This window comes from Daldinia loculata (assembly GCF_022478755.1).
Source record: "Daldinia loculata strain CBS 113971 unplaced genomic scaffold F4817scaffold_11, whole genome shotgun sequence".
Classification (NCBI taxonomy): Eukaryota; Fungi; Ascomycota; class Sordariomycetes; order Xylariales; family Hypoxylaceae; genus Daldinia; species Daldinia loculata.
In genome coordinates this window covers 383,239-406,711 of record NW_026054865.1, presented here as the reverse complement: position 1 = coordinate 406,711, position 23,473 = coordinate 383,239, and the positions used below count along the sequence as shown (strand labels likewise).

General features: G+C 47.6%; 9 protein-coding genes across 9 annotated transcripts; 3 read left to right on the top strand and 6 right to left on the bottom strand.

Annotated features, from left to right (window-relative positions):
• Nucleotides 1-308: 308 nt before the first annotated feature.
• Nucleotides 309-3,078, top strand: F4817DRAFT_25545 (uncharacterized protein). Its single transcript, XM_049299208.1, has 2 exons — nucleotides 309-1,060; nucleotides 1,128-3,078. Exons 1-2 carry the CDS (start codon nucleotides 688-690, stop codon nucleotides 2,861-2,863), a joined length of 2,109 nt encoding a protein of 702 aa, XP_049161307.1. The 5' UTR covers nucleotides 309-687; the 3' UTR covers nucleotides 2,864-3,078.
• Nucleotides 3,077-4,375, bottom strand: F4817DRAFT_330803 (PTH2-domain-containing protein). Its single transcript, XM_049302434.1, has 2 exons — nucleotides 3,694-4,375; nucleotides 3,077-3,618 (listed from the first exon to the last, which is right to left on the bottom strand). Exons 1-2 carry the CDS (start codon nucleotides 4,097-4,099, stop codon nucleotides 3,293-3,295), a joined length of 732 nt encoding a protein of 243 aa, XP_049161306.1. The 5' UTR covers nucleotides 4,100-4,375; the 3' UTR covers nucleotides 3,077-3,292.
• Nucleotides 4,376-6,524: 2,149 nt separating this feature from the next.
• F4817DRAFT_25503 (uncharacterized protein) lies at nucleotides 6,525-9,346 on the top strand. Its single transcript, XM_049299204.1, has 2 exons — nucleotides 6,525-6,683; nucleotides 6,918-9,346. The coding sequence occupies exon 2, from the start codon at nucleotides 7,094-7,096 to the stop codon at nucleotides 9,311-9,313; it is 2,220 nt and encodes a 739-aa protein (XP_049161305.1). The 5' UTR covers nucleotides 6,525-6,683; nucleotides 6,918-7,093; the 3' UTR covers nucleotides 9,314-9,346.
• A 792-nt stretch (nucleotides 9,347-10,138) lies between these two features.
• On the bottom strand, nucleotides 10,139-12,062 carry F4817DRAFT_330797 (uncharacterized protein). The gene has a single exon (XM_049302433.1). It carries the CDS (start codon nucleotides 11,888-11,890, stop codon nucleotides 10,583-10,585), a length of 1,308 nt encoding a protein of 435 aa, XP_049161304.1. The 5' UTR covers nucleotides 11,891-12,062; the 3' UTR covers nucleotides 10,139-10,582.
• Nucleotides 12,063-12,119: 57 nt separating this feature from the next.
• Nucleotides 12,120-14,117, top strand: F4817DRAFT_330795 (UFD1-domain-containing protein). The gene is made up of 3 exons (XM_049302432.1): nucleotides 12,120-12,466; nucleotides 12,533-12,859; nucleotides 12,912-14,117. Exons 1-3 carry the CDS (start codon nucleotides 12,464-12,466, stop codon nucleotides 13,749-13,751), a joined length of 1,170 nt encoding a protein of 389 aa, XP_049161303.1. The 5' UTR covers nucleotides 12,120-12,463; the 3' UTR covers nucleotides 13,752-14,117.
• Nucleotides 14,118-14,190: 73 nt separating this feature from the next.
• F4817DRAFT_363469 (heterokaryon incompatibility protein-domain-containing protein) lies at nucleotides 14,191-16,111 on the bottom strand (the record flags this gene model as incomplete). The annotated part of the gene is made up of 2 exons (XM_049306647.1): nucleotides 14,191-15,521; nucleotides 15,589-16,111. The coding sequence occupies 2 exons, from the start codon at nucleotides 16,109-16,111 to the stop codon at nucleotides 14,191-14,193; spliced, it is 1,854 nt and encodes a 617-aa protein (XP_049161302.1).
• A 422-nt stretch (nucleotides 16,112-16,533) lies between these two features.
• Nucleotides 16,534-18,279, bottom strand: F4817DRAFT_330793 (glycoside hydrolase family 28 protein). The gene is made up of 2 exons (XM_049302431.1): nucleotides 17,874-18,279; nucleotides 16,534-17,805 (listed from the first exon to the last, which is right to left on the bottom strand). Exon 2 carries the CDS (start codon nucleotides 17,738-17,740, stop codon nucleotides 16,655-16,657), a length of 1,086 nt encoding a protein of 361 aa, XP_049161301.1. The 5' UTR covers nucleotides 17,741-17,805; nucleotides 17,874-18,279; the 3' UTR covers nucleotides 16,534-16,654.
• Nucleotides 18,280-18,988: 709 nt separating this feature from the next.
• F4817DRAFT_313708 (uncharacterized protein) lies at nucleotides 18,989-20,151 on the bottom strand (the record flags this gene model as incomplete). Its single annotated transcript, XM_049300286.1, has 3 exons — nucleotides 18,989-19,145; nucleotides 19,221-19,448; nucleotides 20,003-20,151. 3 exons carry the CDS (start codon nucleotides 20,149-20,151, stop codon nucleotides 18,989-18,991), a joined length of 534 nt encoding a protein of 177 aa, XP_049161300.1.
• Nucleotides 20,152-21,068: 917 nt separating this feature from the next.
• On the bottom strand, nucleotides 21,069-22,101 carry F4817DRAFT_313707 (uncharacterized protein; the record flags this gene model as incomplete). Its single annotated transcript, XM_049300285.1, has 3 exons — nucleotides 21,069-21,087; nucleotides 21,142-21,570; nucleotides 21,950-22,101. The coding sequence occupies 3 exons, from the start codon at nucleotides 22,099-22,101 to the stop codon at nucleotides 21,069-21,071; spliced, it is 600 nt and encodes a 199-aa protein (XP_049161299.1).
• Nucleotides 22,102-23,473: the final 1,372 nt, after the last annotated feature.

Here is a 23,473-nt window from a genome sequence, read left to right as displayed (position 1 = left end):
TAACAGCGCTAAGGGTCTAAACTCTACCAGACTGCAACTTCTACCGAAGCAATATATTTTGCAAGCACCACCCACCCGACTTATTCTTCAAGGTTCCAACTCTTTCCAGTCTCTTGCTTGCATCCTACCTTACTTGATTCAACTCGATCCACGCCTTCAATCTGACAGCGGCGACTGTTATCCATTGGCACGGGATTAAATACTTATATTGAGACCGGATCTCGAGAGCAGATCTCAAAGTATTGTGATTGACTTGCGTTTGCCCAGTTACTCTCTTCTGAACAACCCTTTCTCATTCAGTACCTACCTACGCGCCGCGACTCTAAAGTAATGAAAAAAACATCAGGTTAGAAGGCGTTATAGTATCTACTTAGGTAGGTGCCTATTTGTGCCTCGCCGTGTTTTTGACTGAGTTCAAGACTGCTAGTTCCTGCCGCACTTGGTTCATAGTTGCCTACTATCTAAGTTTTTCAAAAACTTGGAAAGAGACAACCAAACCTAAGTAGCCTGGAGCAGTGATCTTTCAAGGCAATGACAGCGTTGTACGTGACTGCACGGTTATCAGGAAGTTGCAGTGTAAATTTCAAGAATCGGGGAAGTCGCTGGCTGATTCTATTTCCCTGGTTAGCAAGATAACCTCGGATTACCTCTGATAACCTCAAGCCCAGTTTTATTTCTTACTTTACTATGTCATACTCCCGATCTAGAGTAAGTGGTTTTGAAGACGAGCGACGCCGTCCATACGGTATTGACTCGTATAAACCACCCGAGGATCGACACACTTCTAGTGAATATTCTCGTGATCGCGGCAGAGAGGTTGAGCGTGACCGAGACCGAAACATGGTTCTAGGTCGACGCGACTCCGGGGACGCGGAGGGTACACGAAGTCCGCACGGCCATGGAAGAGATATGGGTGGTTCAAAAGACCTTCATCGACTTTCTATTGACACGAGAATTCCTACCGGTCCTAGGCGGGCTGTGTCAGGTACCTATTCCCCCGCTAGTGCCACGAATAGCGTTCCAACGTCAAGAAGTACCCGCCCAACCCCGACTGAACCGGGTGAGTTTTAACTTCCCCGATCATCCGCTAAGCCACTATTTAATTACCTGTCTAACATGTACAATAGCCACCGATATTGTCTTAAAGGCAACTAGAATATCCAGTCCGGGTCCTATAGCCCCACCAAACATTCCGAAAGCCAAAGATCCTAGGTTACAAGAAGTTTTCGAAGTTTTATATAAATGCAACGAGACTTCGCAAGAGCGCATGCTCTTGAAATTGCGGAAAACCAAACTCTTGCGCGAGGATCACCAACGTCAGCGTGAACTCGACAAAGTCGCCAGCAAAGTTAATGATTATGCTCCATACTCGGAATTCCAGCGACGATTTGACGAAAGTGGAAAGTTAGAACGGGACGAAATCTCGAAAAGTCTCGCTAAACTCGATCAGCAATTCGCAGAAACCTTAGAAAAAGCCGTGTCTTCCGTAACATCTTCCAAATTGCAGGCAGCTGAGAACAACTCGCTCCGAGCGCTAGAGGCCAAATTTGCCGAATTTCAGAAACAAAGTTCTGAGCAGCAAAAACAAATATCTGATGCCCATACCCAAATTCAGATATTACGTAGTGAGCGAGAACAGTCAACCCAGGCTTTCAATAACCTAGATAAGGATTTTAAGGCGTTAAGATCCGATTATAATACTCTTCAATCCGAAAACTCGCAGCTCAAGACGCAAATTGCAGATCTTGATTTTCTTAAGAAAACTCAGGATGACTTAAACCGGTTGACTCAGGATCTCGGATCCTTTACCACTAGAGTGGATGACGTGGAAAAGAAGGCGACTACGTTCATGGATAAGGTCAAGGAGCTTGACATGGAGACTTACAACGAAATCCTAGAGACCTGGATCGACCATGATTTTAAATCCAAGGTGTTTTCAAATGAAAAAACGATTGCGGCTCTACGCCAAGACTTCCATTCTTTACAGGAGTCAGCCACGTCTCATTTCGACAAAAATGATTCTTTTGTCCAAGAAACACGGAAGTTCCTAGAGAATGCTGAAAATTCCCGACCCGTTGTGTCACAACCAAGCAACGAGACATCGGCAAATCAGTTTGCACAGGAAGCTTGGGTTCAAGAACAGCTGGATGTGTTGCGGAAAGCTATGGAGAAGGTAGTTGCCGATTCCGGTGACAGTTGCGCCGAGATGGTTGACGAATTAGGGGTTCGCGTCGACAAAATTACAGCAGATGTAAAAGCTCTTGAAAAGTTGTCTTTGCAAATTAATATGCTAAAGCAGGCCGGAGATGAACAATACAATGTGCTGCAGCACCTGCAAGGTTGTATAAAGTCCTTGGAGGCCGAAGGAGTTGGTCCTAAACTTGACAACGTCATCATCAAATTGGCCGATATGGAGAGTAGAGTAACCAGTCTTCAGCAGAGCAATGTTACTGGAGGAACGGTCGGGCTTAATTCTATTATGAGTGCTATTAAGTCGGACGTGGAGGATGCAAAAAAGAGATTTGATTCTCTTGAGCTTTCTGTCCGGACCTTGGACAGCCAGTGGGCCAACCTCAATTCGAAGCAAATGGCCATCAATATTCTTCAACACCTTGACCCCTACAGGCATCAAACCGAAGGGAAAATCCTCGGTGTTGAGGCAGGGGTTGGGGAGTTGAAAAGTAAACTCGCCCTGGTCGAAAACAGTCTCGCTCTGTTAAGAGACCCAAAATATCTGGCAACTCTTATAAAAGCCTCTCCACCGTTAGGAAAACGACCAGCTTCTCCCGGGTCGCCTGCCGAGGACCCGATGAAAAAAAGAAAGCTGGACACAAAAACCCAGCAGAATACTACCCAGGCATAGTTGAAATACCCATAGCCCTTTGTATTAATGCTTCCAAGGCGGGGGCTTCGAAAAGAAAAGTCGGCTAGAGGTTGGAAGTCAAATGAAGATGGAAGGTCTGCAAAGATCTGGCAATATGGAGGTCCATGTGCGTATGTTTACGGTTTAGAGCTTTACTTCGCAGATTAGCAGAGTTTTGCAACTCCCAGGGAAAATAATAAAGCAGTGAACCAGTCAAAAATTAACCTTGACTTCTTATAACTCCATAACTACCTATATATGCACTTTTATAAGCAATCCATGGGTGTTTACCTGTGGGTATATTTTGCGTCTCAGTATATTTCATACTGCCCATATTTATCTATATGCCCACTTGTCTACCGATGTTTGCGTCCATTATATACCGACCATGTTCCTACCACGCCAGATTAAGTCTACATAGAAGCCCTATCATAACAGCTTGAGGCCACCAGTGACCTTGTCAACAAGACTCTTGGGAGCGGGCCCAACGCCTAGGACTGTTAGGCTGCCGGGGTCGATCTGGGTGCGGCCGGCGTCCTGGATGACCTCGGCTGTGATGCCTAGGCTGCGCGCCTTACCCATCAGGTCCAGCAGCTCGGCCTCTGACTTCACCTGTACGGCGATCTTGGCTTGTCCCCGGCGTTCCCAGCGCTGTAGGAGTCGTGCTTCGGCTGATGAGGGATTTCGTTGGGCGGCGCGGGTGAGGGTCTTATAGCATGCTAGGGTTGCGTGGGAGCATTGTGCTGCTATTTTGCCTGTGAGGTGCGGATACACGTTAGTGTTGAGTTCGTAGTATGACTGAAGGAATAGCAGGAATATAGGGGACGAACCTTTTGTCATGCCCAAATCTGTCCGCACAACTAGGACTAGCTTGCACTCCTCGTTTGCAGACCCTTCGGCTACTGTTTGTTGAGGCTGAGCACTGTCCGCCTTGTCCTCCGCCTTGTCCTTGGAAGTCTTCTTTGCCTTCTTCGAGTTAGAGGCCTTGAGCCCGTCTCTTCGATCGGCGTCCTCGCCGTTGGCCCAGTTAGGCGCATGGTCGAGTATTGTGTCATCTTCGTCGATGTCGGACTCTTCGCTTTCGAGGGGGTCGTTGAAGTTGCTCAGGCGCTGGGAGGCTAGGGACGGAGAGATGAATAGGTACCCTCGCACTGAGTACATGCCTAGTAAGAAGCCTGATAGGAAGACTACGATGCTCGTGGAGATGAGTATTGTGGTGTTGGATTTGTCTGCCATCTTGGAAGATGGGCTGGGGGTAAATGGTTAAGTGTCGGTGCCGGGGATTTTCACGGCAGGAAGATGGGAAGACTGGGAGATATATCTTGTGTTATTATTGTCGCCTATCCATAGGTAGAAACTATGTAGTCGTAGATTGACAAATTAGTTTAACTAAAAAGAAATGAGTGTACGTTGAATTGCTGAAGTTCGTCAAAGTAAATAGATTTATAATATGAGGCTGACAAACTGCAAGGCCTGTAACCTAGGCGCTAAGATCTCGAACAAGAAAAAAAAGGTTTAACCGCTGGATCCACCATTTGGCACATACCTACTTTGTGGCACACTTTTACACCAAAACCACTACCTTTTCAACCTCGAATAACATTACGTATATTGATGCTATAGACTTGTAATTAGATTCTTTTAATACCTTATAAGGCCTTACTACTGATCCTGTATTTTGTATTAAATAGAAAAATTTATTCGTGGCACAATTGAGGTAATTACCTCTCAATATAAAAGTACAAGGCCCCCACATACAAATTCGGTACAAAAATAAGTATTTTTTAAAATATGGGAAATTGGAATATTGCAACAACAACGTTTAAATGTTTGAATCTGAAACATGTAATAGAATGCCCGGGATCTTTTATATATGTTGTATATGTTTCGTAATTATAAGACTTTTCGTTGTTGAAAGATCCGAGGTCGAAAATAGCCTCATACTAAATTTTATTATATTTGTATGGGCAAAACTTTCAACTCATGTAATATGCCACCTAATTTAATTACAGCCATAAAACTTCGTGTATAGCCTAAGACTGACTATATTAACCTTTTAAAGACGATAGCTTTAAATATATAACGTTTTAAAGTAAATAATTGTAACATCTTTTTACACCTAATTTGTATGGGGGGGTAATACATCTTTTATGCTGTATGCTAAAGTACCAATCCCATCATAATTACCACTTCGGTTCTAATATTATATATATAGTCATAAACCTAAATCAATTATCTACTGATTCGTATTAGTCTCGACTTTATAGCATCAATATACGTAATGTTATTCGAGGTTGAAAAGGTAGTGTTTTGGTGGGAAGTGTGCCACAAAGTAGGTATGTGCCAAAAGGTGGATCTAGCGGTTAAGATCTTACGGCAAGATGCAATATGAAGCAACCCCACATCAGCCTTGCGTTCCCATGTGAGCTTGCTAATTCCTGCCTTAGGTACTACAAATACGTACCTAATCCTAATGTACAAGTTGCAACCTTGGAACCCATGCCGCCCTGCTTGCCGGCGGCTCTGATTTGCTAAAGCCACACCCTTTTACAATTTGTCTCGGGTTTGTACACAACAAAGAACATTTCGAAGTTGGAATCGTCAACACACGTGGAACTATCCGCGAAGTATAAACCGAACCGATCCTACCATAATTTCGCACCCAGAAAATATTGCACATTGTGCCGCCTATCAGAAGAGTTATATCTCTCGCTTACAAGAACTGTTTCGTACATATCGGAGATGTAGACTCTAGCCCGGCAGAAAGATAGAGGCGTCGGGCTTCTTTGATATAGTCTCCCTGTTGTATAATCCGTAATCGGTTAGGTACACGTAGATATGGCAGATAGGGTGGTAGTCGGGTGCATGTATGAATGATGCGATGCTAGTGGTAGGAATGGACTATTCTGGTGCCCTATCAAATCATTCCGATGCATACATAGGTACTGGTGGGGGTCCTCAGTTAGTACCGAAGAAGGTAAGGGGGGTTCTATCTATGACCGGTCAAGCCACACAAGCCACATAAAAGCCTACCTATGGACCTATGTACTTCCCGTCTAAGGCAGGTAAGTACGCAAAAGAGGTACGTAAGGTTAGTGGTCTTTCCCCCGACGTTGTGAATGTCAAGCAGGAAACGGGTAGCCGCAACACAACAAGGGAAACTTGGAGGGTTAGATCAAACTGGGGGTTCCATCTTTGCCCGCGTCTCTTGCCCCGTTAGAGCCATCTCTAGCACTATCCGGTCCTTTACCATCGCTGAAGGCGCGAGTGACCTAACTGACCCAAGCAACTCCGTACTGGAAACATCCCTGCACTTTATTGTGTAGCGTACACTCCGTCCCTACCTACGACTGCTACCGCCTGCTACTACGACGGGTTCGGTGTTCACCCACTTCACCAACTTCTTCCCGCTGCCGATCATCACGCATCATCTGCAACAACAATACCTAGTCATCAGTACGCAGACTTTACTTTTGACTACCCCGACACTCTTTGTTACCTTTTCCTTTCTTTCCCCCGACGAGCCTCATCACCAGCCCCTTTCCATACCATAATAATATTTATCTTCCGCTTACGTCCCTGGTATATTTTTTTTCTTCTCGTAATCCTTCGCCGACGCGAACCACATTTTGACGAGCGATGCGCCGGGCCGAATGTCACGAGGATTTATTGGAGGCTGGATAAAACAGCAAATGATGTCTACGCGACAACAGTAACTTGTGTCTATCTACTGTGTATTGCATTGTACTTTACGGGCTTGAGGGTGTGCAAAAGGTGAAAAAAGGGTAGAGCGAGAGTCACCATCGCACCCAACTTTGAGGTCAGTCAATAAAAACTCCATTAGAGAAGTACTTTGGATGGTGCTTTTTATTTTTTATTGTACCCATCCCCATAATTTCCAATTCAGCCAATGCCTGTCGAATTGACTTGTCGTCGCCATTGCTTCGAGGAATACACGTCAAATCATTGTCCGATCTCCATATCATACGTTCTTCTATTCACCCATTTTACGAAAGCTAGCAAAGACCGGAAATACTAAACTCCAACCTTACAGAAGAAATATCTCCGTCTTATCGCAGCGCCCTAGAACCTGATGATTACCTTCAACATCATACCGACTCATACCGACCCTACGTAATTCGCATCTGTCACCGCAACCGCGCTTCCTTTCATGATTCCTAGCACCAGGTTCGCGTGCAACATTTCGAAGTTGCATGAACAAAGAAAACCATGGAGGAAGTAACCAAACATATTGAAACACTAGTTAAAGACGTTCTCCCTTTCAAAGCACACTACTTGTCACTAGACACGACGCGCCGGTACCGACCACACGCGGATGACAAGAGATTAGAAGAGCAGGATATCAGACCCCTTCAATACACAACTTTCGTTAGTGACGCAGAGCGTGGTGTTCTTCTGACTAGGGCCTACTTTGATGTGCGGGAAGAACCTTTAAATTCAGTCAGCGCGGCCGACACCCCAACACCTCGAAGAGCTGATCCCAGCAAACCAAAAACGAAACTCTCCCTAAAAGACTACAAGAATAGGAAAAGGTCACCCGACGGCGAAGAAACGCCTAAATCAGTAGCGCAACCCTCGAAGACGAATGCGCCTCCAAAGAAAAAACTCGATCCAACTACGAAAGAGGCGGAGGATCACCGTGTTATTAAGAAAGAAATTCCCGACGCAAAACCTAGCATGAGGCCTGAGACGCGTCGCCCTCGCAGTCCCTCGCTGGATAGGAAAAGACGGGTCATAGAGGCTGAGCAGGAGTCCAAGTCAGCTAAGCGGAGCAAGATTGAGAGCTCCACGCCTAACTCTATAAGCTCACGTTCCCTTAAGGATAGCGCTGCTCAGAAGCCCGAGCGGCAGGTAGCGTCTGAGAGGAAGCTTCTTAGAGATTTAAAAGGCACACCGACCACCAACGGAAAACCGTCACTCAACAGCACAGGGAATAAAGGTGTATCTCCCAGGCCTCCCAGCCAAGTGAATGGTACTCAAAAACTTATTAAGAACAAAGACGGACCAGATAAGAAATTAGAAAACAACTCGACCTCTAAGGTGCCTTACGTACCCCCCTTATTATCTCCGATTGATATATTAGACTACATGGACGATTCTAAGCCGTCGCGGCCTAGCCCTAAGAAGAAGCCGGCGGATTCGAACAGCCTAAAACCGCCGTCGAAGAAAAGTCGAGAAGATCGTGAGCCGTCTCCTAGCCCTAAGAAGCGAAAGGTTCCGCCCCTTCTTTCTCCGACACTCCCGCCCATTGTGCTCGAAGAATTAGCGAGAACAAAGTCAGCTTCAAAAGACTCGAGTCAAAGAAGTAGCCAGGTCGCCTCCGATTCTCCTAATGGTCAGAAAAAGGCTGCGAAACCTTCGAGGCGCGAAGATACTATACATGTGGATAGCGGCAAAGGGCAACGGGAGTCGCTCATAGTCACATTGAAGTATAAGAAGCGAAATGCAAAGACGATAGAACGGCTCTTAAACTTACCTCCCGGCGGCAGGAAGAAGAGCAATTTATTAGTGGAGGGTGGTCGCGTCGCTCGCGATCGTTCCGATAGCTTGGAACCCGGGACTGCACGTAAGCGACCCGTGGCGGATCCCCCTAGCGAAGCGATCAAACGGCCAAAAGTCGTAGAGAATCCACGACCTTCTACACCACCGGGACCATCGTCGCGAATGACACGAGGCGCATCCAGTAGTTCCCAAGTTGGTACCCCAGGAGTTACAAACGGTCTTACGCCAGCCGCGCAGCCACCCGATCGACGCCGTCCACCTGTCGACCCAGAGAAGCTACAGAGGCTGCACTCGAGAGCCGTGAATTTCATCAAGCTTGGCACCCAGCTGAAGCACGAACGAGATGCGGTCTTGAAGAACCCAGCGGATGGAGTTTCGGAACGCGAACGTCAAGTTGCTATCGCCGCTGGCATTCAATGTGTAGTGTCGTTTCTCCTTGGTTTCAAACTTCAAAGTGACGCCTCCGACCTCGAGCGTAAACGAGCTTCAACCCGGTCAATGCGAGAATTATTATTATTGTTCCGAGTAGCCAGAACCGACTGCGCAAGACACAATGCATTGACCGCGTTAATACTGCGGCTCCAAGGCATCTGTCTCGTGTACATTGGTCGCATAATGTGGTCGTACCCTAATGATTCTGAGCTTGCAAGCCAGATCGTCGCAAACTGCAAGGAGCAGCAAGACATCTGGCACCAGGCTGATGGCGCACGCAGAAGTATGGGGGTATACGATGGAAGTTCCAAGTCGGACGATGGGGGTTCGATAGGCAAGCTCATAGACCGACTTGGACCATGGACGATACCCGAGGAAGCTATACCGATCACTCTCGATGTCTTGCGCAAAGTCATGCAGGCTAACGGCCCATGGAAACCAGCCGAGTCCCTAACCAAATTGGGACATTCCACAATAAACGGGATTTCCAGCTAAAACTAGAACCAATATTGAGGTTACCAAAGAGATACACAGTTCTTACGGCACCACCAATTTTCATCCTAATGTATATTACGAACCATGATTTCTACGACATGATACCAAAACTCTTGTCTTCCTCCCACCCCTGCAGCAACAATCCTTCCAAAGTTTGGGTAATCAGGTTGTGAGGGTATTGGTCGAGGGCGACCCGGAGTGTCATGCGGCGTCTCGCAGGAACGAACGGAATAAGGGGTTGGTTTTGTGAACATCGTATACAGGTACCGCAACTACGGGAACATAACCTGGTTTGATTTTTACGCGCGTGATTCTATCTGTCTATCTTACCCGTCAGACGAGGGGAGTCGAGAAGAGGAAAAAACAAAAGCTAGATGAACTGGCGTTCCATAGGAGAAAGCAAACGGAGGGAACAAGATGGATTGCTTGGCCCCTCCTTTTTTTTTTTTTTTTTTTTTGAGCGTTGGCCGTTTGTGTATTCTTTTTTTTATCCTGCAGTCGTACTTACTTCGATGATATCCCGCCGGCACGACCGAGCAAAATGGTATTTTGAATGACTACCTACTTAATTCATTTGGCTATGATGTTGATGTATGCTATGCTGTGAGTAGTGCTTGTGTGCTTTGATGTTGGCTCCCTCAATAATGTAATGTAACTTGTGTCATGCTTACGGTTTTGCGTAGCCCAAGCTGAGGAATAGGGGTTTCACCAAAGAGAAGGGGAAAAGGCCTTCTACGATTAATAATTTAACTAGTGTAGTTAAAGTGACATGACATTTGCACAAGTTTAACGTATTAGACGATGGTTTATAGTGTCTTAGCTGTAGGACATAGAGGAGCGAGCTTGCCGAAGTATACGCGAGATGCAATATCTATCTGTGTAAGAGCAAGGATTGCATCAAAGTTCATACTCGGGCTCTAGAAGAAAGAAGCTTTGATACTTGATGTTTCATTGCGATGACTCTGTGATGACGATATAAATTCGAGTAAGGTTTTAATGTACCTACCTAGGTAGTCTCACGATGAACTTCGCTCACTTGGATGGTGTAGTAAATATCAACCATTGGGTTAGATTAGCCGTCGTATTCTCATCCAACACCGTAAAATATAGTAGTAATATCCGATCCGAAAGCGTAATAAATCATTACTGCGAAGGGCAGTCCTTTGATTTTCCAAATAGCTAATCATACATCGTGCTCAAATCGTTACTAAGAACGCCGTGGTATCATTCCCTTCGTTTTGCGGTTCCAACGAGGCCTCATCCTCGTAATCATACAAAGTCAGCTAGGCGAGTCCAACCTTCCTCGCCGGCCTCCCTGAACTCAACGCCTTCTCCGAAGTAACCCGCGTCCTGCCAGGCTTTCATCGTGGGCCCGTCGAAGGGGCCCTGTTTATCGGCGTTGTCTCTGCCGTCGATCCAGCGGAACTCCCACATCCTGGTCGTAGGCGCTGCTTTTGACTCTTTTTGCGGCTCTACCCAGGGCTCGTCTGCTTCGCGCGTGTATTCTCGGATTAAGCGCTCTCGTTCCCTGTCGTAGATATCCGGCCGGTCTCTCCCGAGCAGTCTGTCCGACGCTTCGGTGATCGTGTTGATAGCTTCCTTGATGCGGGTCTGCTCGGGGTCTTCCGGTGCTTTCTCGGCGTCCACCTCCATGGCGTCCGGCTTCTGCTTCTTCTGCTTCCACTTGGGGACTTTCTTGGTTTTTGTCTGGCCCCGACCTAGCCTGGCGAGCGCTTCTATTGGAGTCTCTCCGCGCTCTAGATGGAGAATTAGGGACTTGAGAAGATCTGACGTTAATGCGGCGTCTTCTTCCTTGCGCTTCTGTCGCTGCTCGGCTTCGCGCTTTTCGTGGGCTTCGGCGGCTTTCTTCATGTCTTTTTTGCTGACGCCTTCGAGCCACCGGTCGTGTACGGCGTCGGGGTCTACAGCCTTGCGCACGAAGTTCCCGGCCTCGTCGAAGCGCCCTTCTTCATTTTCGGCTTTTAGGTTGAAAGCTTCGACTTTGGGGGCGTGTTTCTTGAGCCCGCCGGCACCGATTTCCTCGTCGAGACCTTCTTCTTGTATCGCGAGCTCTATTGCCTCTTCGTCGTCATCGTCGGATGATTCCCCGTCTAGGCGCACATGTCCACCAGATTTCGATTCTGCTTCCTGGCCTTCGATCTTTTCGGTGTCTACAAAATTGACTTCCTTGCTCTTCTTCCCCGTAGAGTAATCCACAGTATCATCTTTCTCGTCGCCATCCTCTTCAGCCGCGAACATGTCATCCATATCCTCGTCATCTTTCTTCGGCTTGGATTTCGACGCGTGTAAAGTGCCAAGCTCTTCCTGGTCAGAATCCGAGTCATAGCCATCGATGTTGACAGCTCCGCGCTTAGTGGCGGCGCTCCCGCGGATGATTTCTGCGTCGACTTCCAGGTAATTATCAGCCTCGTCGTCTTCGTCTTCTGCGTCGGGGGCGAGCGCGGACGGATTCCGCATGTCGAACTTGACTTTCTTCGAGTTGGACTCGCCATGGTGCATTCGCGCGTAATTCTCGCCGGCGCGCTTTGGGCGCGCGGCACTGAATCTGGAGGACATGGTGGTTGTGATGTGATGTGATGATGAGGCTATCGTGGATTATGTATGTATTATGTATAAGTACAAGTATGAATTGAGGCAGAGCCTCCAATAGCTGTTTAATCCAATATGTATGACGCTGAAAATTGCCCCTGTCTGGTAGCTGCAGCTCATCAGTGGGGAGGGACATTTAAGGCTTAAGCTACTATGTACCGAGCTACCGAGCTGCTACCTAAGCTACTAACTATGGGGCCGTGCTTAGTGGCTTGTCTGTCTAATTCTTAGCAGTATGTATGTAGTGTAATCACGGTTACCTAAGGCGCAAAGTACCCCTAACGGATTAATACGCACGCCGAAGTTTCGTCATAAGCAGTTGCCTTCGGATACATGACCTAGAGCTCTAAGGAAGGTTCAGTAGCTTCCCTGAAGTCGTTCAGGAACTTCCTACAAAAAAAGTCCACTTCATATTCTTTTTTAGATCATTCACCGTCTCTAATTTTATCCTCTTAAACGTCTCTACCCATCTTCAGTCCCCCCATCTCTCTTATCTTTCAGAGAGGTAGGCTAAGTTTCCTAAAATAACCCCGCCTCGTTATGGTTAGTTACACACCCGACCCTTTGTTCCGATTTCTGGATCTCTGCTGACCACAACTCTTTTCGTAGTACCGTGGATTCAACTCTTTTGACGTCGACGATCCGGCCGCCATGTCGTACATGGCCCGATCCGGAATGATGCGCGGCCCGGCCATGCGCCGTTTCGACGAGTACTTCCGCTGCTACCCGATTATCATGGCCCCCGGAGCCGAGAGACCGGAACTCAACTACGGCTCCAAGATCTTCCTGCCTCCATCCGCCCTCCAGAAAATCTCCCAGTTACACGTTCAGTGGCCCTTGATGATGGAGCTGGTAAATGGCGAGAAGGAGCGCCAGACACACGCGGGTGTGCTAGAGTTCGTGGCGGAGGAAGGCAGAGCATACATACCGCAATGGGTTGGTTTTGGTGCTGGCATCATAGAGGAGTGACCATAACTGACGGGCTTAGATGATGCAAACGCTACAACTGGACGTCGGCGACATGATCCAGATAAAATCGACATCACTGGAGCTGGCTAAGATGGTTAAGCTGCAACCCCAGTCGACCAACTTCCTCGACATCAGTGACCCAAAGGCGGTTTTAGAGAAGGCATTCCGAAACTTTGCTACGTTAACCAAGGGCGACGTGTTCAACTTCGAGTATAACGACGAGGTTTACGATGTAGCGGTCTTGGAGGTGAAGCCGGAGACGGAGAAGATGGGTGTTTGTATGATAGAGACCGATGTTTCGGTCGAGTTCGCACCACCAGTAGGATATGTTGAGCCGCAGAAGAGTAGCGGTACTAGTACGCCGAGAAGTACGAGGGGTGGTTTACCCGCTGGCGGGCTCATGCATCCCCAAGGCACGATGGCACAGTCTATCAACTACGACGCGATCGCCCCCAATGCCACAACAGCTGCGACCGGGGCCCGAGCAGTTTCATCTCATTTCCTAAACGAGGGTCACAAACTAAGCGCTAAGAAAGGCTCTAAGGCCCCAACGCCGAAACCCTCAACCCCCGTTGCTGGTACTTCTACAAATGTTGTACCCGTCCCGCGAAGACGCACGAATGGCCCCATGCCTCTTCGCCTACCACCCAACAAGCTCTTCTTTGGTTACGAGGTTACACCGGTTAAGACAGACGCAGACAAGGAGGCAGAGAGAGAGAATGCGAGCAGGCCGCACTTCGCGGGACAGGGCCAGACCCTTAGAGGGGCAGTCAAGCGGAAGGGCGAGGGAGAAGACAAGGGAAAGGCGCCCGAGAAGAGGCCCGACGAAGGACGCCGGCTCGATGGACGAAAGGCGTGATGATGATATTGGACTAGGGGTGTACCAGGCGTTTATGGAGTTTCTAGATAATCCTATGGGCCTGGTAGATTAATGCGATGACTACGATATTCCCATACATCATTAACATTATCGGGTTACATCTCTTGATGGGGTTGTGGGTTGGGCTTTGTTGTAAGCATCATGGTCTGATGCGTAACGGAAAGAATGTGTTCGCGTGGACTCGCGACGAGGACTAATCCTAGCCTAAAGAATAAAGATAATCTCAAAAATCACGCCGACGGGTTGAACTTGAAGGATATTATTCTTGACTCCTTGATATGGCCTAAGGGCATATTAACTAGAATTCGAAGATCGATATTCCCAAGTATTTATGGCCCATTTCCTATGTCCTTGTAATGTCTCATTCATGTTCATATTCTCGAGCCTTTCTCTTCTTGCCTGTCCAGATGGCAAGTCCCTAAACAATAACAATGCTCTTCAGACTACTCAAATTAACCGGCCAAGCTTCACCTTGCATAATGCCGCAAATGTAGACTGGAGATATAATCCGGTACTGATCTCCGTGTACGTGTCTGATTACCATGGGAACACACCCGCCAGCCATAATAGCAACTTTATCTCCGGCTGCGATGGCATGGGCACCAGCTCCAAATGCTCCTAAGTCTGTTTTGAAGAATGTCCAATAATAGGAAGACGCGGTGAATAGCTCGTGTAACTCAGAGACGTTGTCGTTTGCTGAGATTCGGTTGTATACTTCCATCTCAGGGGCTTCGTCGATACTTGATAGCTCATAGGCTGGTAGGAGCTTGGCTGGTAGAGTACTGAGTAGTTCAAGCCATTCACGGAAGGACTCTTTTAGGTCTAATTTTGCGTCTACTAATGCTTGGTTGGAAACTATTTCGTAAAGGTCATTCTTCCACTTATCTAGGCTGTTAGATGCTTTCTTCATGTACTCGAGGGCTTGCCGTAAGACACGGATATTGTAAACCGCGAGGAACTTTTCAATGCCGTCGCCTTTCTGCAATCGCTTGTGTTTCCAGTCTGGGGCTATTTCTTCTTCGATCCGTATCAAGATATCGTCGTTTTTCAAAGCCTCTGCAGTACGGTAACGACCTAGTAGGCATGTCCCGAGGGACGATGAGACGTTTCCGATGATGACGGCAGAGACTTGGAGTGCCTGGGAGCCACCGGGGAGATTAACAAAGCTGAAGCTAGCGGTTGAATGTCCAGCGGCATGATAATCTCCCTTCGGCGATGAACATGGTACCGAAGTGGCCCAGTTTGGGACCCAAGATGGCCAACTGTCCGATACATAGTAACAACTTTCTAGATTTAAAGAGCCCGTGAAATCCATTAGTGCTTTAACGGTCTCCATGTATATGGTTTCCAGAGGCTTCTGGTAGTCCGCTGGTGGGAGTGAGACTCCGTAGCTAACTAGCAATCCGCGAAGCCCGTATACCTTGTCTCGAGGTTCGGTTGCTAGTAGTCTGCTCGCTTGGCGGAAGAGCTCTTCAATGCTGTCGTATTCTTCAGTGATGGCAACTGCTCTTCTCGGACCTTGTAGAGAGACGATGTGCGTGCCGAAGCCATTATAAAGGGTCTGATTTAGATTCTGTACGAGCCCAACATTTTTGTGTGTGCTGTATAAGTCCGACCATGACTTAATTAGATTGAAGTAAACGAGCAAGGCCTGGCCATATATAAAAGTTGCTTTCCGGCTCAACGCAACCTCCTGAACTACCCAGACACGACTAAACCACGTTACTCCCCAGAACATATCGTTGAGGGCTGATTATATTCTTAGCGTATGTGCTTTGGCTACCTTCCTATAAGAGAGCATTGTGGATGAGCTTACTCTTGGTATCTATCTTGCTAGCTAATACAAGGAGTTGGCTCGAGTATTTTTCGCTCTTGGAAGCAAGACATGCATCGGCGAACACGGAAAGGTTCTGAAAAGTCGACTCCCAGGACGGCTTTATAGTAGACCCAAGCCAGACGACGACTTCATCAGCGGCGGTGTAGATGTCTCCCATTATGCTCACTTGCTGATTACGTTCTATCCCCGCCGCTGGAGACTGGTTGATACAGATGGCATCGATCCATACTAATGACGGGTTGCTATTAGTTGTAGCTAAATATCGGAGTATGTTATTGCAATTTAGCGTGACGAGGATGGACTGTCCCAGGCAAAAAGCTTTTTCTGTAGGTCGTTGCCCGTCCCAAGAATACGATATAGCTTTGAAAGGAGGGCATTGGTCTAGTGTGGCTTCGAGCAACTCAAAATTCACAGGTGCCTTGATCGAGGACGCAGGAAAGAGTTTCAGGAGCCTGATGCTATTAGGAGAACTAAGCGGAACTTGGCCATAAATGCTAGCCATAGTCATAAGAAAAATGAAGAGAAAAAAAGGAGTTAGCCAGCTTAAATGTTCCGACTACTCCGCCCATTTCGTAGGAACTAAATGCCTTAAGAGTGATTTCAACCTGATTCAAACCTTGATTTCGGTATATTCGGTATAGTTAGCTGGACGCGTGGTTCGACAAGGATCACCATCACATGGCGACTATTTTTGGCCTCCTTTCCTATTTAGTGCTTAATAATAAGAGTATAGTGGTCTAGTTGGAATCCTTCAACCACACCCCGAAACCCGTTGGGGGCCATGACAGACTAATATGGAAAGCTAAATTAGTTACATACTATTCGCCCAATCCCATAATCGAACGGTTCTGAAATCTAATCACTGGCTTAACGGAATACATGGATGTGAAAAATATACGTCACGCTTAGAATAAAGTACAGGTATTAATATAATATGACAGCTGCTAACTGTATGTGAATTGGCCTTAAGACTTGCTAGATTCTATTTATATATACATATGGCGGCTATGGATATACAATACTTGACTTGACTTGACTAAAACATCTAGCAAGAAGCTCCCGAAGGAATGTTCGCGCACTTAGAGCTCGTCTTGCCCCCCGAAAGGCTCACACCAGTCCACGTCCAGTCGCTGCAAGACCCCTTGCCGCACAGGATGTACACCTTAGTAGCATCCGTCGCAACGGTACCCGTGACCTTGCTAATCGTAAGATCGGTGATGGGTACACCGGTCGTAGGCGTGCCGGTAGGGCTGCCGTTCTCGTAGTCCTGCTGGATGACGATGCCGTACTTGGTGATGTTGCTGAGCTTGATGTCCGAGTAGGTGACGTTGCTGACGGAGCCGGACGCGTTGTAGACGGTCTTGATGCGCACGCCGTTCTGAGAGTTGCTGATGGTCGACCCGGAGATGACGACGTTGCGGACCTCGTTGTTGCTGCGGCCGCCGACGGAGCCGATGCTGAGGCCGTGGCCGCCGGAGCAGGTGCCGCCGGTGAACTCGATGTTGGTTCCGGAGTTGATGGCCAGGCAGTCGTCCTGGTTCTTGATGTTGGCGCCGATGATCTTTACACTATCGGAAGAGCCGACGTCGAAAGCATCCGTGTTGTGGCCACCGGCGGAGTCTCCGGCAGAGTTATCGATGGTGATTTGGTTTAGCGTTAGACCCTTGGCACCGTTGATGGAGAAGCCTTGGACCGGAGTGTTCTTGACGTTGAGTCCGGTGATCGACGAGGACTTCAGGCTGTGGGCGTAGAAGAACTTGGGCTTCGTCTTGCCTCCGTTGCTACCCTTTCCGTCCCACCACTTTGCGCCCTGGCCGTCGATGACATGGCCGCTGGCGCCCTTGACGGTGATCTTGGTTCCCGAGACACTGATTAGGGGGCCCTCCCACTCCTTGTATGCGAACGTCGTGGTGCCCTGGAAGGTGACGGTTGTGCCATCGCTGAGGCCGGTCAAGTCAAGTGTCTGTCCAGCTGGAACAGTGACCCCCTTGATCACGATGTCCGTACAAGACTTCTTCTTCGACGCCAAAGTGTCTACCGAAGTGAAAGTACAAGTACTAGCCCTCTCGTTGAGAGCGCTCGGGGCCGCGAGGGCCAGAGTGGCGAGGCCGAGAACCGCAAGGTTATGCATTGTGCTAGATTGCGTTGTAAAGAACGAGATGTCGGCTATGCGAAAAGAACGAATATATTTCTCAGCTTATAAGTAGAAATGAGAGACTAGCCTTGAGAAAGAAGCGAAGGACAGTTCGAGTCGATGTACCTACTAGCAAGATGCCATTGGTGGGAAAGTTGGAAGACATCGACATTTTATACTTGCTTCTTTTGCCAGGTGGTATGGCGATCCCCGAGTTGCATCCAAGGCATGTTCCGTGATTCGCGCGGGAAACTAGTGAGACACGGGCGTGCAAGGAATAAATTACCCTGTTGGTGGATCTCCGTTTGGATCCATGTGCCCACCGGGGGCGCCCCAGCTTCTTCCTGTGAATAAGATGCTAGAACGCAGCTAGAGTTTTGGAAGAGATAAGATGTGTACTGTCAATATTGAATTCTTATGAGAGATTCATGCAATATGACGCCTTGTGGAGGATAGTATAATTTCAGGGATTATACATACAGGGGCTTCGCTGATCCGGCAGACACGGGAGTTGCCGTTCGATCCCGGGATCGAACGGGCCCTAGCCGTATTGCGGTAGAATACCGAAGGGCTGGAAACGCTAAGCCGAGGTCTGGGTTGAGTCTCCACATCGTTATACGAGGAAGCTTACGTTCGACTTCTTGAAAGACGATTACGACCGCTTGCAGCTAAGTTTCAGATCTAGAACATCAGACGAGATGTAATATTAAATGATAAAAACACCAATAGATGTTGTGGGGATTCGTTAAATTAAAGTGTAGCACTAATCATTCCGAACTTTTTTAAGGATAGTTTTCTGGGTTAATATGACGATTCTACTAGTTAGAAGACCTATAACGAAGAGTATTGGAGGAAATTTATTAATATTTCCGTGAAGGAGACGTCACACCGCAAAGTCAAACTAGGCAACTACTAAGTCTGAGTATCAATCGAGACCACGATCACTAAATTCTTCTTCGGAGCATCATGCAGAAAAATCACCGATTCGTAACGCCCCGGTGGGCTCAAGTTAACCCCTATGAACGCAAAGCCCAAGCCAACTCGAAGTAGATGGCGATATGAACGCAACTCGAAGACTAGGTAAAGTAAATCTCTTGCTCATCAGAGAACTGGTGTCCCTGGCATCCTCTTAGAAGTGAGGGGTGTGTTGCGAGATGTCGCAAACGAAGGCAGTTCCTCTGCTCCTGGTTGACTGGGAAAGACTTAAACCTCGCCACTCTCATCCTCATCATCTGGTCGAGGTGGTTATTCAGCATCGTCATCTCCTTGGGCAGGGGGGACCGAAGACGGGTCAAGGAGAGTCATGGGTTGGTGTTGTTCAAGCTGAGCTGCAGACTCACCCCAGTCCTTGTCATCCTGAGAAGGCACGGGTTCATCCTCCTCCAACTTCATAGAAGTTTTTCTAAGGCGACAAATTAGTCTCATATTCTACCATATAATCAAAACTCCTAAGACTGATCAGCAGTATGGAGCTTACCTGTTCTTGGTACGCTTCTTGACAGGTGTCTTCTCCTCCTCCTCCTCATCGTCGGAGACTGGTGCCTTAGCCTTGCGTTTGGCGCCAGCGCGGGAACCGCGGGCAGGACGGGGGCGGGCTGCTGCCTTGTCCTTGGTAGCAGGTTGATTGGTGTCGGGAGAGGAGCCGGGAGCAGCATTCTGCTGAGATTCGGTCTTCTCCTCTCGGATCATCTTTTGGAAGTGCTGTCTATGAATATAAGTTAGCTTGACACACGAAAAGCTGAGGGTCAACGATAGGCCTAGCTAAGAACAAGCTAGCGAAGGACATAAGTATCTAGTAAAGCTATGGCGTAGCTGTTCCGGGATGATCAGTGCAAGGTAGCCTCTGGTGGACCTAGTGAGACTGAGAGAAAATATCATAGTACAACTCGCCAAATGACCTAGGTAGAACGTGGATTTTCGATGGCAGATGATTGATAATGATCATATGGTATAGTTCCGCGATGCTGCTGTTCTAGGGAAAGAGCCCAATTCAAATCATGATATAGCAGATGTTTTCGGGCCAACCCATGAGCCTTGAACTTGGGCAGTAGGATATAATGGAAAAGTTGCTGATATGATGGCACTCTTGATTGATGAGGGCAAAGGGAGTCATGGAGGCAGTATGCTTCAGGCATGTTGGGGGATGTCGTGACTGGCAATACACTTCTAACATGGAAATCACGATGATCAAATAGCGATAGATGGTGTTCGCTTTGTGATCTTGAGAGGGAGAGAAGTAATGAAAGACGTATATCATACCTCATAGCATTTCCAGTGAATTCGTAACCCACATCGTGTAGCTTGCGTAGGATCTGTTCCTTCTGCTCCGCTGTCAACTTGGCAACGTCCCAGACGGCTCTTGAGAAGTCGCGGTAGGCTTCGAGGGTCCAGGTTGCGCCCTTCGGCATGATGGCGATGTGTGTTGAGGTCAGGTTCGAACTAACCGGGATCAAGATAGAGAGGTTGGTGGACGACAGAGATGATGTTATGGTTGATGTCCTAGAGGGTGGTTAAAGGAAGGTGAAGAGTTTGGGTTGTCCGGTAGAAAGTAAGGTAGGTAAGTGTAGACGTTCAGAATTAAATAGACGTTAGCGGTAGAAGAGAGGTGTTGTTCGGCCGGGAAGTTACGAAAGAGACTATGACAAGTAGTGCTTGCCAAATGATGAAAAAGATGGGCTTATGTAGGATGAACCGAATGGAGTATTGGGAAAGTAAGAAGCTTAGGTAGGTATGGGGTAGTACTTGCTTCTTGTGGCGTGTGATGTGAACAAACTTGACAATCCTGAATAGGTAGTTTAGGTAGGTACCTAGATGATAAGGTCCTTCTACCAACGTATGTTGTCTATAATGACGAGTTGCATAGAAGGTAAATGCACCTAGGTACCCTTTTGGACATCTACATTCTTGTCTTTCTCAAATCTAAACATCTGAGGTCTCAAGAGACCTTCGTATAGGATAGCTGGAATTATTGGCTATCAATAAAATTTATCCCGATCATAACTAGCCCGCTTATAACTCCAAACTACCGATCAACGCGATGCCGCAGTGTTGTACAGAAGTTGCCCGTAGATATTCCTTTGATTTCCCCATTCCCAAGAGAAGCAAACGCGAGTCTTTGTGATCTATTGACTTCGGATTAAAAATAACGTAGCTTGAATGAACAACCATATAATGTAGACTGATGACTACTGAACTGTTGTTGGCCGGCCATGGTCTAACAACTACGCCTTGCAATAGGAGCCTCGACCAGCTACTTTATGGTAGCTTATGCTAAAATGTTCCCTTAGAGGCGGAGACGATTGCTGGGCGAAAAGGATTACAACCACTATGCTTCACCATAAAACCTGCCAATTCGTTAGTACCTACATGTAAGGATAACAGACAGACACAGGGCTTACTCGGGTGGACCGTAATGATCTTCGGGTCCAGGTATCCCATCTGCTGCTAACGATAGGACGGCTGCGTCGTCAGTCTGTTGCTGATCATCCTCATCGAGGCGCTGACGCTTTGACGGTTGTTCATCAAGACCCGAGTCGTCCTGCACTAGGCCTAAAGAGTCGGCCTCCTCGCTAGGGATTTGAACGGACATGCCATCATGTGGAGCTGTATCATCTTCGTCGTCGTCGTGAACCTGACCTGGTACTCCGGGAGAAGATACATGATCAAGACCAGCAATGGGTGCCGGAGGTTGTTTCCTGGGCCGGCCACGACCTGGACCGGGGCGCCGTGTGATGGGGTTTTGAGTAGGGTCAGATCTGCGCTGGGCATCTATACTACCATTGGACTCAACCTTATGCTGGGCTCTGCGGAGGCCTTGGAAGTGTTGACTAGTACGAGTTGATTAGTCCCTATGCGCTGTATCATATGTTGTATATCATATATTGTATATGCCGTGAAGTAAATCCGGGGTGCTCATCTCGACTTCTGTCTTGGGCTGCGACAACCTCAAGTACCCCGGTTGTACAGCTACTAAGCGACTTGAAAGTTAAGCAGAACCCTGTAGTTAATTGTGCGACTTGACACATCTTTTGATAGCTGATGTATCTCTATCATATCGGAGCGATAGACTACCTACCTAACCTAAGTATATGCGCTACTTGGTACATTGCCGGGCGCACACTAGGGGAAGAGGACAAGAAGGCTAAGTAGATTTGGGCCGGGTACGTGGGAACCAGTTTACAAAAAGAAGAAATGGACTTTGCTTACCGGCATCCCTCGTTTGTGAAGCCATATCCCAGGGATCGCATATGATTACCAATGGTAGTCCATTCTCCGCCGCTTATTACGCCGATGTTCTTGACGGAGAGGATGGTGAAAAAGAGGTCCTTATCAGCTCTGTCATTCCAATTTTTGTTCATTTTGGCTCTCAAGTAGCTCCTGAGCCTTCGAGGCTAGAGCTTGGAGAGGCTGGTACTAAGGTAGCGATGTGGGAACTGCTATAACAATAAGCTACTCTTCACGTGCGAATTAAGAAAATTGATAGAGATGAGAGCTTTTAAGAGGTTGAGAAGAATGGGTAAGGAGCTTTGAATTGGAGCTACCTGAATTACGCGGTCCGGAGCGGTAGTGGTAGGGTGGGTCGAGTCCCTTGGCAGTGTTGCCACTAAGAACGAATTAGGATAGCGCTCTGTCTTTTTTTGTTCGTGCACGGCCTATGTAATGATCCGAGGCCTTGATGCGTTGCAGTTGCCGTTGCCAGTTGGATGGGAGTAGAGAGATCACGTGAGTTTGCAATTCGAAATACCTGTTGGTACCACCTTAGGTACATCTAATCTCGAGTGTGTGTATAATAATGCTGTTACCGTATATGTAATAGGGGTGTCTAGGTAGCTTAGGTACCTAAGCACTTACCCATTCTTAGAATGTGACTTGATAGCTTGACCGGAATACTTCGGATCAGCCGGGAATTTGCCGTTACTCTCAGGGTATCATCACAATTCTCGAATTTACTTTTCCATGGCGCCTTCTTTCCTTTCCGTGCTTCCTTCCAAAAGACGCCACATGCATGCACTTAAAACTTAAAATGGAAAGGTGTAATGATTATGAAACATCACGTGAAAAGGCGATTAGAACGTGAGGAGACCGTGCACACAGTGCTACAAACTCCAACTCCAACGCGTCCTAATCCTGGCTTTTCCCCTTTTACTTTTTTATTAGTTCCCCTTCCAAGTTTGCATATAGGTTGTATCTGCTAGATCTGTCATTTATTTGTTCTTTAATATTTTCGTGTCACACATTAGTGAACTCGGCACTATGTCATTGTTCGGTGACGGGAAGAACAAGACAAACATAAGAAGTAAAAAATACTTCGTTGCTCGCAACCAATTTCTCCAAGAATTAGAAGCAAACACCAGCAGCCTTAGCCCCCAACGTATTGAACGAGTCCATTATTAGTTCCGAGAGAAAAACGTAGTGGTCCTCTCATCTAACTATATTAAGACTTATCGAATTAACAAATAACTAGCTGCAAAGCTAGTTAAGTATATATTCAGAACTGAACAGGCCGTTCCTGGATCGAGGATGCAGGTCGTTGAATGACAACCGACGATCTCTGCGAAACTACTGCGAAACTACTGCAAAATCAATTGCGAACTGGTAAATCCAAAGTATCCGCTTAGAGATAGGCAGGAGATGGTGTTACAGGTACACCAATCACTGGTCTCGATAATCGCCCAATCGAGTAGATTCGAGTTCAAGTTCCCAGCCTCCTGAATTCTTTCGTGACTCACG